The sequence below is a fragment of the Macaca nemestrina genome, chromosome 8, assembly GCF_043159975.1.
Source record: "Macaca nemestrina isolate mMacNem1 chromosome 8, mMacNem.hap1, whole genome shotgun sequence".
Lineage (NCBI taxonomy): Eukaryota > Metazoa > Chordata > Mammalia > Primates > Cercopithecidae > Macaca > Macaca nemestrina.
Genome location: NC_092132.1, coordinates 2,592,331 through 2,605,014, shown reverse-complemented (window position 1 = coordinate 2,605,014; position 12,684 = coordinate 2,592,331). Strand labels below are relative to the sequence as shown.

The following is a 12,684-nucleotide window of genomic DNA, read 5'->3' as shown; positions in this document are numbered from 1 at the left end:
GTGTCACGTTCCTTTCATGACCAGTGACCCCTGCGCTGAAGGCGTTGGGGCTCCTGCAGTTCTGGGGCAGCCACAGGCGCCCAGGGTTTCGTGCCGCCCCGCCCAGGACAGCCTTCCCGGTGCAGTTTCTGATGCGGGGAGGGCAGTGCTGCCTTCCAGTCACCAGGACCAGTGCTCAGCCCGCCTGCTTGACCCCCTTACTTAGCTGGGGCCCATTCCATACCCAATTTAGATGATTCAGATGATGGAATTTGAAACTTTTGAACTGGGTGCGACTTAAGTGAACGTGCACCTGAGTTGATGCTATGATAAATCAAGGCTGCGGAGGACCTTGAGATGGGTGCGTGCATTTTGCCCATGAGACCTATGCGAATCTTTGGAAACTGGAGGGTGGACTGTGGTGGGCAGAATAATGGCCCTCCAAGGATGTCCACATCCTAACCTCCAGCTCCTGTGAATAATTACTTACATGGCAAAAGGGACGTTGCAAATGCAATGAAGTTAAGATTCTTTAGATGGGGAAGATTCTTGTGTTTATCAGGGTGAGCCCAGTGTGCAGTCATACCTGGGTATCCATAGAGGACTGGCTCCAGCACCTCTCAAGGACGCCAGAATCCTTGATGCTCAAATCTCTTACATAAAATGGCTTAATATTTGCATATAACCTACACACATCTTCCTGTATACTTTAAGTCACCTCTGGATTACTTATAATACCTAATACAATGTAAGCGCTATGTAGATAGTTGTTATACAGTATTGTTCAGCGAATAGTGACAAGAGAAAAGTTTGTACATGTTCAGTACAGACACAGGTTTTTTTTTCTGAATCATTTGTATCCTTGGTTGTTTCAATCTGGATGGAGAGCCCACAAGTACAGATAGGAGGGCAGGCGCCATCACAGGGGTTCTTGTGTGGGTTAGGAAGCCAAGTGAGAGGACAATGGGATGAAAGCAGAGAGAAAAGGAAATGTGACAACCGACAAAGGGGTTGGAGTGATGTCCTTTGAAGATGGAGGAAGGGACCACAAGCCAAGGACTATGAGCAGCTTCTAGAGGCTGGGAGAGACAAGGAATCAAGGCCTCTCCTGGAGCCAACAGAAGGAATGCAGCCTGCTGACCCCTTGATCTTAGCCCATGACACTCATCGTCCCATTAGACTTCTGACCCCCAGAGCTGTAAGATATAAATTTGTATTGTTTTGGATCACCATGTTTATGGTAATTTGTTAGGACAGCAGTAAGAAACAAACACAGATTTGGGTAGCTCACTCCTCCTTTTTCCTTTTTTGAGGCAGGGTCTCTCTGTTGCCCAGGCTGGAGTGCAGTGGTACATTCTCCTCACCGCAGCTCCAACCTCCTGGGCTCAAGGGATCCTCCTGCCTCAGCCCCAGAGTATCTGGAACTACAAGCATGCACCATCTCACCTGTCTTTAATTTTTTGTAGAAATGGGGTCTAGCTGTGCTGCCTCGGCTGGTCTTGAGCTTGTGGACTCAAGCGATCCCAAAGTGCTGGAATTCCAGGCACGAGCCCATGTGACAGCTCACTCATCCTTAGCTCAGTTGTTCCCTGGGCTCCCAGGCCCCTCCCACCCTCTGGGTCTTCTCTTCCTCACCCTCCATTGCTGGTTCCTTACTGACCAGGCCATTCTTTGGCTCTTTTTGTTCAACCAATCTCCACTCCCTGGGTGATCTCCTCTGGTGTCATGCTGTTAAATACCATCCAACACTGTCAACGACCAAATTCATGTCTCCTGCCAGGGCCTCTCCCCAGAAATCCAGACTCCTGTGTGCTACCCAATGTCTCTGCTTAACTTTGATCCTCCAGCCCAGCTTTGCTCCGTCTGCATTGCCCCCACCTTCATGAATGGCAGCTCACTTTGCTGTTCACTCAGGCTAAGCCTCAACAGTCTCCATCCCTCATATCCAGATCCTCTACCCTCAAAATCCAGTCAGTGTTTGGCCTCTTCTCACTCCCTCCAACTTCCCTCCCCCATCCACACCTCTGTGGTCTTGCCTCCTCCCCAGTCTCCGTGTCTGCCCTTACCCCCATACAGCTATCAACTGCTGCATCAGAAACCACCCAAAACTTAGTAGCTTGAAACCAACTGTGTTTATTGCACATGATTCTATGGGGCAGGAATTTGGCCGTGCTAGAGTCAGATGTGTTTCACAGAGGAGGAGGCTGAGTCACGGAGCATACCAGGCACATGGCGGGACTAGAACCCAAGGTCACTGGACTGGGGCTCCCATGGCAGGGTCTCCTGGGACAGCGAAGTCCTCCGTCCCTGGGAAAGCTGGCTCCATCCCTGGTGTGACTCTGCTGCTGAGGCAGCATCATTGTCTGGGGTAAATACCTGGGGTTCATCATCTCATGCCAAGAAGATTAAGGACATGGACTTGTGGATGGCTTAAGGAGCAGAAAGTTTAATAGACAGAAAAAAGGAGAGGAGAGCAGCCCTCTCTTTCAAAAGAGAGGCATCCAAAAGAGAAAAGCCGGCCTGCAGCAGACCCCTGCAGATTGTATAGGCCGACTTGAGGAGGCAGTTCTGATTTATGAAGGGCCTACAGGTTGGTATGACCAAGGGTGATATTTACATATGGCGTGGGGAAGGCCGGTCACCCCACCATAATCTTATTATGCAAATGGGCTTTCTACCTGGCCAGCACCATCTTGCCTGCTCCCTACTGTACACATGGCTGGCAAAGAGAAGGGAAGATGGAGCTGCCATTTTGATCATGCCTAGTCTCAGGTAGCTTTTTCCTATTGGCACAGCTGCTGGCATTCACCCGTGCAAGCTTCCAGCTTGCTTGTCTTATGTTTGCAGCTCGATTTTATAGGCTGCTCTTTATTAGAAAAGAAAATGATTGGCCGGGCGCGGTGGCTCAAGCCTGTAATCCCAGCACTTTGGGAGGCCGAGGCGGGCGGATCACAAGGTCAGGAGATTGAGACCACAGTGAAACCCCGTCTCTACTAAAAAATAAAAAAAAAAAATACAAAAAATTAGCTGGGCGCGGTGGCGGGCGCCTGTAGTCCCAGCTACTCAGGAGGCTGAGGCAGGAGAATGGCGGGAACCCAGGAGGCGGAGCTTGCAGTGAGCCGAGATCGCGCCACTGCACTCCAGCCTGGGCAACAGCGTGAGACTCCGTCTCAAAAAAAAAAAAAAAAATGATTTGGGGGCTGCTTTCCATTAAAAGGAACACCTTACTGAGGACTTCCTTACCCTCACTATCTGCCTAAATAATTTATTTTTAGCTCCTCTATCACCCTCACCTCAGGGACATGGAATCACGTGGTCTCCCAGGACTTGGACGGTGCTGGTGGGCAGTGGGGATGGGGCCTGATCCCAAGATGCATCCATTCTGACACTGGGAGGGGTCAGAAAGAAAGGAAGAGAAGGAAGAAAATACACTAGTGTGTAATCACCCAGTGGGTTCATTTTGACCCCTGGCAGGATAGAACTGATTTATCAAGACAGGGGAAATGCAATAGAGAAAGAGTTTAATTCATGCAGAGCCAGCTGAACGGGAGACCAGAGTTTTATTATTACTCAAATCAGCCTCTCAGAAAATTCGGACACTGGGGTTTTTCAAGGAGAGTTTGGTGAACCAGGGAATGGGTGCTGCTGGTTGGTTGGGGGTGTGGAAAGTGGTCCCCTGTGCACTGAGTTTGCGTCCAGGTGGGGCCACGGGACCAGCTGCTGGGTTGGTGGACCTCGTTAGAGCCACCCAACAGTCATTAGGCATGCAACAACCTGAAACGGCATCTCAAAAGGTCAATCTTAGGATCACAATAGTGATGTTACTTGCAGGAGTAATTGGGGGAGTTGCAAATCTTGTGGCCCCTGGAATAATGGCTAGGAATCATTTAAGTCTACACCTCAGCAGAACTCAGACTCCCTTCATCTTCCTAATGCAATGGTGGCCTTTCATTAGCTTTACAAACATGGCTGAGTTTTGGGAAAGGGCTATTATGCCCAGAAATGGCTAAGGGCAGTGTGGAGGTTAAAGGCAAGTTGGGGGTTGGTTAGATCAGATCTCGTTCACTGTCATCATTTTCTCACTGTTGTAACTTTTACAAAGGCAGTTTCCAGTGTCTCCTGGGGGCTGGCACTGAGGACTACCTTCCCCCAGCCATGCCCCAAGTTCACAGAGCAGAGCCCCCAGACCATGCCTGGGCCACTGCACCATTCTCCTTCCCCACTGGGTTCCCCATCTCCACCCACAGTCAGAGTGGCCTTTGACAGGGCCAGTCACTCCCCCTGCCCAAATAAGCCGGTGCATTCTGAATATAGCCCAGGTCCTCACTGGGCCATAAGGCCACACCGGAGCTAACCCCTTACTGTCCTCTCCCAAGCCCATGGGCCATCCCCTGTGCCTGCTATTCCCTCTGCCTGGAGGTGGGCCTGTACCCAGCAGTTTCCGGAGTCCTCAGGTGGGGGCAGTCCCAGCCAGCCCTCCCTCTGGAGGTCTCTGGATGACAGGCCTCCCACAGCAGAGGTGGCTGGGGGGGGGGGGGGGGGGTGCTGGTGAGGCTGTGCCCAGCTGGAAGGGAAGGGTGTGCCTTGGGTCTCCTCCCCAATCTGAGTTCACTCCAGGAAGGGGGAGTGGCACAAGTGGAGGGTGCAGAGCAGTGGGGGCGGTTCTGAGGGTCATTGGAGGCCAAGGGTCCTGGCTGGTGGGACAGGGGTTGGAGCAGTACCCATCTCCACCTTGGTGCCCAGACAGGAGGGGAGCTGGTTTGAGGCAGGGCCCTGATGGCACCTTTGTGAAAGCCAGGAAAAGGCACCTCCTCTGGGAACACAGGGGCCCTGGCAGAGTTAGAGATGGGGAGGGCCTGTGGGCCCCACCATGGTGGGCTTGGGGGAAAACGCCTCTGAGGGGCTCCAAGCTGCACCTTCAGGACTTGGTGGCCCCAACACACACCCACATTTACACACATGCTTTTGCTCACACAACACACAACCCGTGCACACACCCACACTCACTCGCATTTACACACATGCCACACACTCGCACATTTGATCCACACACACAGACAAGCATCCTGTCTCACACAGCACACACTCCCATGCCCACATGGTTTGCACATACAAACTCTCACAGTTACATATCACACACACACAGCTTGCAAGTCATGGCCTTAATTTCCAGAACCCAAATGGGGGGCTTGGCACTGAGTACCCCCAGCCATCCCATGTGCACCAGCGGATTTTCCTCCTGATCTGCAACGGCGTTTTTCCAAAGAAAAGAATCTACAAACTGACACCAGGATGACTTTGCAAGTGACATGCTAGCTTTATTTTTTTTAATTAATGCTGCATGAAATAAAAAAATTTATACACAGGAATGTGTGTTCCAGCATGGGACTCTGTGGGGCTCCCCGAAGGTGGTGGTGGGACTCCCTGCGAGGTAAGTCGGCTCCCAGAAGCCCCAGGGCCTGGTCTGGCTGCCCTGGCCCCAGCCTCATCCCCTGCACTAGGTGGAAGGCAGGATCTCCAGGAAGCCCAGCTGATTTAGGTCCATGGCGGTGGGGTGGGTGGGTGGAAGGCCAAGAGCAAACAGGAAAATCTAGAGTCCTGGGAGGCAACTAGCAGAGCAAAGGAAGGAGGCCAATGGTGAGTCACACTGAAGCCACACTAACCGTTTTTATTGCACAGGATTCTGTGGAGCAGGAATTTGAGCACGCTAGAGTCAGATGTGTTTCAGAGGAGGACGCTGAGTCATGGGGCAAACTAGGCACACGGCAGGACTAGAACCCAGGGCCGCTGGATGGGGGCTCCTGAGGCAGGGTTTCCTGGGACAGCAAAGTCCTCCCAGGAAGGCTGGCTCCATCCCTGGTGTGACTGCTTACCACCTCAGGGACATGGGATCAGGTGGTCTCCCAGGACTTGGGCGGTGCTGGTGGGCAGTGAGGATTGCCATGGAACTGGGGCCTGATCCCCAAGATGCATGGGGCTCCTCCCCAGGTGCTCCTACCATTGCTCAGGGAACCTTGGGCCTCTTCTCAAAGACCAAGTCCGTTCTGGCACTGGGGAGGGATCAGAAAGAGAGGAAGAGAAGGAATAAAATACACTAGTGTGTGATCACCCATTGGGTTCATATTGACCCCTGGCAAGATAGAGCCGATTTATGAAGACAGGGGAATTGCAATAGAGGAAGAGTTTAATTCACACAGAGCCAGCTGACCGGAGGACCGGAGTTTTATTATCACTCAAATCAGCCTCTCAGCCCCTGTCCACTGCATGAGGGTCCACAGGAAGCCATGTCCCTTGTGGCAGAACTTCCCAGAAAGGAGAACTGCCAGAAGATGCAGGCTCAGTTCAGGCTCAGGGCCTAGCATTCGGTGTATGGCCAAAGTGTGAATGACAGGGTCAAAAATCAGAGGATGGCCACAGTCAGGGTTCATTCTGTGACCAGGATCAGGGCTCAGTCAGTGGCCAGGACCAGGGCTCCGGGTGTGACTAGTCTTATGACTCAAGGTGGGGCCATAACCAGGGCTTGTTAGGTAACCAGGATTAGAGTTCAGACTGACCACAGTGAGGGCTCAGTTTTCGGGTGAGGTCAGAACCCAACCTGTGGTTAGGGGTGGGGCTCTAGGAATGCCGTATAGGAGCCGTGACCATGACGCCATCCTCAGGCCAGCCACACCCTCAGTGCAGCTGATGTTGGGGCCTGCGAATTCTGTGGTGGGGATCCTGTGTGTTGCCCCCTCGTTGGCCTGCACCCACTAGAGGCCAGTAGCACCCCTGAGCTGGAACAAGCAGAGATGCCTCCAGACATCACCAAACATTCCCTGGAGGTGCAGAGTCGCCCACGTGAGAACCACTGCCTTACAGCAATCACTGTGTACCAAATCAGATCAACAAACACTTACACACCTGTAAATATTTGAGAACAGAAAGTCCCAGGCTGGTACCTTGAATACAGAGACAGATAAGAAAACTTACTGTGCAGGAGTGGCCAGAGCCCCGGCAAGCTGGGGCTGGGGGTGGAGGGAGGATGGGACAGGGGCTGTCAGCCACACATGGAAGCAGTTCACGACTGTGTGAGGCTCCTTGTCTTGAGCTTACAGGACATGGGCTGGAGGGCATGTCCAGAGAGTGGGCAAGAGTGGGCAAGGAAGGAGTCTGGGGTAGGCCGCAGTCACCCTGCATGGCCTCCAGTAAGTTCCTGTCCCTCTTGGGCTCAGGCTTCTCACTTGCCAGAGAAGAGACAATTTCCGTGGAAAAGAGCCCAACCCAATGAGTTCCAGGGAGCCATGCGGGAGAGGCCCCAAAAGGACAGGGGATGACCTGGAGCCCCCGGGGAAGCCCGAAGGCAGATTCCTGGTGCCACTGAGTCTCAGGGAGGTTGGGTCTCGCATCATCCTTGCTCCCATCAGTAGTGTCACCTTGATCCCAGACTCAAGGCGAGACAGTGGGAAGCTGATGTCCCCCGAACACCCCAGAAAATCTGCCAGCCTTCCCGGATGGTGCAGGCCTGCTGGGCTGGGAGAGGGGCCGATTCCCCAAGACTTCCTCCCGCAACATCCTCACCACCCCCTAAAATGTGCCAGAGCCCTTTTCAGAGGCAAAATCGAGGAGAGGAGGAAACAATGAAAGCCAGACAACCATGAGCTGGGACAGGAGAGCGTCTGGGGAGAAGGAGCCTGTTTCCCACCAGACACCCCATCAACAGGGAGGGGAGAGCGTCAGGGGAGAAGGGGCCTGCCTCCCTCCAGACACACACTTGGCAGCAGGCAGGGCCACGGCCCACAGTGGACCCACCAGCATCCGGCAGGAACAACAGTATACCCAAGAGGGTTGCGAGGCAGAGTCATCTAACTCAGGCCCCATGTACAAAGGCAGGGGACAGGTTGAAGGAGACAGCAGGGCCACCAGTCCCCCTCAAAATCAGCAGCAGCAGGAAGCCACCGCCCCCATGGGCTTGCAGGAATGAGGGGGAGAGTACAGTGACCAGAGGCTGGCCAGAGCCCTGGGGACAGGAGAAGCCTGGCTGACAGGACGTGGGCCTACTCTAGAAGGCCACAGCCACGGCCACCACCACCCAGCTGGCTGACAGGAGAACCTGGGCCTGCTCTAGAGGGCCAGAGGCACTGCAGCCACCACCCAACCAGCTGGCAGGAGAGCTGGCCTGACCTTGTCTCTTCCACCCTCTCATCTCCTGCCCATGAGAGCTAGACCAGTCTCCCAGGTCATGGAGCAGGAGGGAGAGGGGATCTGGGGCAGACAGAGGCCATACAGCCCTGGGCCTAGCCCCTGCCTCCCGCTATTGCAGAGGCTGCTAAAAGCTGCACTTCCCGACTCCCTTGCAGCTAAAGTTCCAAGCTGAGGGTCACTCACGGTCCTGAGGGTAAAGCTCCTAGCCCAAGGCCCAGCCCACACTGAATGCCCCACAAATGAAGACCTGTCCAACAGGGTCTCCTCCCCAGGGAGGCTGTCCCCTGTGTCAACAAAGAGCCAAACTCTGTAAAATATTTGAAGACATTTATTCTGAGCCAAATATGAGGGACCCTGGCCTGTGACACAGCCCCCAGGAGACCCTGAGAACATGTGCCCAAAGTGGTCAGGGCACAGCTTGATGTTATCCGTTTTAGGGAAACATGAGACATCAGTCAAATACATTGAAGACATACATTGGTTTGGTCCAAAAAGGTGGGCAACTGGAACTGGGGGCTTCCAGGTTATAGGTGAATTTAAATATTTTCTGGTTGGGAATTGGTTGCAAGAGTTATCAATAGAAAGGAATGTCTGGGTTATATGGGGTTGTGGAGACCAGGGCTTTATCATCAGAGGAAGCCTCCAGGTAGCAAGCTTCAGAGAAAATAGCTGGTAAATGTTTCTCATCAGACTGAAGGCCTGTGTTGATGTTAACGCTGGCTCTTCCTGAGTTCTGAAGAGAGGAGGGATAATGAGGCTGTCCAACCCTTTGCTGTCATGGCCTGAACCAGTTTTTCAGGTTCACCTGGGAAAGCCCTTGCTGAGAGGAGGGGTCCATTCAGATGGCTGGGGGTCCTTAGAATGTTACTTTTGGTTCACACCCAGAATAGCCCCTGCCCCTGTCCTTTGCAGCACCTGCTGCTGATCTGTCAGTGACACTGTGACCAAGACTTATCACCCCGTGGGCCGTGGGCCGTGGGCCCCAGGAGGGCGGCACAGCTTCTGTAGGAGCACAGGGCCCAGGGAGGTGCCCTCGTCCTTGGCTGGAAGGCCGAGGCCTGGAGGAGTCTGGAGAAAGGGTCTCCCTTGTCTGGCCTTGCGCTGTGAGGTTGGGGAGGTGGGAGAGGCATAATCTGGGGCCTGAGGACGTTTCAGCCCTCAGCCTGGGGTGGCTGAGATATGGCCCTGGGCAGGCTCTGTCCTTCAGAGGTGGAAAGAAGGACAAAGGGAGAGGGAGGTGCAGGTCGCTCAGGGAGGAGACTCAGATCTGCCCAGTCCCGGGGCCCTCACTGGCTCCAGGAAACCCGCTGGTGTTGACTGTGGGCAGTCCAGCCTCTCCCCAGCTGCGGTCATATAAAGCCACTCAAGGCCCTCTCCACCGCTGCCCACCCGTGACCATGAAGGCTGTGCTGCTTGCCCTGTTGATGGCAGGCTTGGCCCTGCAGCCAGGTGAGGCCCTGGCTGGCCCCCAGCAGGGAAGGGAGCAGGGGTGAGCCGGGGAGGCCAGAGGGATACCTGCAGGGCACATGGAGGTGGGGGGGAAGGAGGAAGGGGGAAGGGGATGAGGCTTTCGTTCTAGCCTCCATTCCTCCAAGGCAGCTCTTGGCACGACCAGGCAGCGACCTGTTCCCTGCCATCCCCTGTGACCAGGGCTTGCAGGGCCAGCAAGGAGTCACTCTCCTTCACGACCGTGGGGCAGGGCCTGGCTCCTAGGGGGCAGATAGACAGACTGGCGGACGGATGGACAGAGATGCTGATGAGGAGCCGGGAGGCACAGGGCAGGAAGCCTCAGGCTAAGAAGTGCTTTTGAGGGCACCAGAGGGGGGTGCTGGGGGTGTCCTGCGAGGACCCGGGGGGTCTACATCCAGCCCAGTCCCAGCACTGCAGCTTCCGAGGGTCCCAGGGAGCTGCTGGCCTGCGCTGCTCTGCTTGGGGTAGGACCCTCCCGACCCAGGGTCCTGGGTCAGTCACCCCCACAGCCGCAGCTTCCTCTTCTGGAACGCGAGGTCACAAAAACAGCCACCGAGGGATTAAACAGGGCAGCGTTGCAGAGGCACTGAGGAGGGGGCCCTGAAGATGGGGAGGAGATATTGAGGGTGAGGAGCACCGAGGACAGTGCTGGGCACCTGCCTACACAGGCAGGTGCGGTTGTTTTGGAGGAGGAGACAGTGGCTATGAGCACCTAGCAGCAGGGCCGCCACCCCAGGGGCAGAGCGAGACCTGACGCGGGAGGCCTGAGAGGGGCTGAGAGGCCGGGCTGCTGGGGACAAGGCCAGGTGGGCCTCCATGGCGGTGGCCTGAGGAAGTCCTGGAAAAGCATCATCCACCTGTCCAGCCGGGCCCCTGCCAGGTGAGGCGAGCCCCTTCTCTCTCAAGAGCATGGGCATTTTAACAAAGCTTTACCCTCGCAAGCAGGGAGCTGGGGCACACATGGCAGCTGCCGGGCACTGTGGCAGGAGGCGTGCAGAAAAGCAGTCCTGGGGGAGTGTGGAGAAGTTCGTGCCCCTGCAGAGGACTGTCCCAGCACAGACTGTGCTCTCTCCGGAAGGGCCCGGATCTTGCTCTCTGCCCTGCCCTCTGCACTGCAGAGAAGATGAGGCAGGCAGGCCCCTGCCCAGGAGCCACCATTTCTGGGGAGTGCTATGGGGCAGCCTCTGAGGCCCCTCCCACTCCACCCCACAGGCACTGCCCTGCTGTGCTACTCCTGCAAGGCCCAGGTGAGCAACGAGGACTGCCTGAATGTGGAGAACTGCACGCAGCCGGAGGAGCAGTGCTGGACCGAGCGCATCCGTGAGTGGGGAGACGAAAGTCGCCAGGCCTAGGTCTCTGCCACTGAACTATTCATCCTTCTGGCCATCTGCCCACACCTATGTGCTGTTTTCCTTCCACCCATCCCTCACCCGTCCCACACCTGCCCCCCAACAATCACCCAGCATTTGTCCCTCCAGCCATCCTCCTCCATCTGCCACTCCTCCACCCGTCTGTCCCTCCCCATCCTCCATCTGCCACTCCTCCACCCATCTGTCCCTCCCCATCCTCCATCTGCCACTCCTCCACCCGTCTGTCCCTCCCCATCCTCCATCTGCCACTCTTCCACCCATCTGTCCCTCCCCATCCTCCATCTGCCACTCCTCCACCCGTCTGTCCCTCCCCATCCTCCATCTGCCACTCCTCCACCCATCTGTCCCTCCCCATCCTCCATCTGCCACTCCTCCACCCATCTGTCCCTCCTCATCCTCCATCTGCCACTCCTCCACCCTTCTGTCCCTCCCCATCCCTGTCCTTGCTCACTCATTCACACCATTGCTGATGTTCAGTGGGTGGTCCACTTGACTTGGGCATCTGGATAGGGCTGAGACCAGGCCCTTGCACTGCTTGCAATCTTGAGGCCAGCCCAGGGGGACTCTAGAGCTTCAGGCAGGGTGGGGACAGGAGGAGGCCTGGGACAGGTCAGGCGGGTGAGCATGCAGGGCAGCCCCATCCCTGGGTCCCGCTGCTCCCCAGGCGCCGTGGGCCTCCTGACCGTCATCAGCAAAGGCTGCAGCTCAAACTGCGTGGATGACTCACAGGACTACTACGTGGGCAAGAAGAACATCACCTGCTGTGACACTGACTTGTGCAACGCCAGCGGGGCCCATGCCCTGCAGCCAGCTGCTGCCATCCTGGCACTGCTCCCTGCACTCAGCCTGCTGCTTTGGGGCCCCAGACAGCTGTAGGCTTCCGGGGGCCCTGCTGCAGCCCACACTGGGTGTGGTGCCCCAGGTCCCCGTGCCACTCCTCACACACCCGGCCCAGTGGGAGCCTGTCCTGGTTCCTGAGGCACGTCCTAACACAGGTCTGACCATGTCCCTCTGCGCCTCTGCCCTCCACCCTGACCCTCCCATGGCCCTCTCCAGGACTCCCACCCGGCAGATCGGCTCTCGTGACACAGATCGGCCTGCAGACGGCCCCTCCAACCCTCTCTGCTGCTGTTTCCATGGCCCAGCATTCTCCACCCTTAACCCTGTGCTCAGGCACCTCTTCCTCCAGGAAGCCTTCCCTGCCTACCCCATCTATGACCTGAGCCAGGTCCATGGTGTCCCCCACACCCAGCAGGGGACAGGCACTCAGGAGGGCCCAGCAAAGGCTGAGATGAAGTGGACTGAGTAGAACTGTAGGACGGGGGTAGCATGAGTTCCTGGGAGGCTCCAGAGATGGGGCCTGGAGGCCTGAAGGGAGGGGCCAGACCTCACATTCATGGGGCTCCCTGAACGGCAGCCTCAGCACAGGGTAGGCCCTTAATAAACACCTGTTGAATAAGCCAGAAAGACCTTCTGTCCTTGCACACCCCAGGTGGGGACGGGATCCGGGGCTGTGTCTGGTCCAGGGCCCTGGTCATATGGGCTGCAGCCTCTGCCCTGACAGGAGCAAAGCTTGGCCCTGAAAGGAGGACGTCCCTGCAGAGGGTGGGAGGGCAGTTCCCAGGACTTGCACTTGCTGTGTTGCCTGAAGCATGTGGCCAGAACTCTCTGAGCCTTCCAGCCC

The 12,684-nt window shown here is 56.1% G+C and overlaps 1 protein-coding gene across 1 annotated transcript; it reads left to right on the top strand.

The window, feature by feature from the left end:
• The first annotated feature begins 9,436 nt into the window (after positions 1-9,436).
• LOC105488417 (prostate stem cell antigen) lies at positions 9,437-12,463 on the top strand. The gene is made up of 3 exons (XM_011752427.3): positions 9,437-9,609; positions 10,843-10,950; positions 11,665-12,463. The coding sequence occupies exons 1-3, from the start codon at positions 9,558-9,560 to the stop codon at positions 11,874-11,876; spliced, it is 372 nt and encodes a 123-aa protein (XP_011750729.1). The 5' UTR covers positions 9,437-9,557; the 3' UTR covers positions 11,877-12,463.
• Positions 12,464-12,684: the final 221 nt, after the last annotated feature.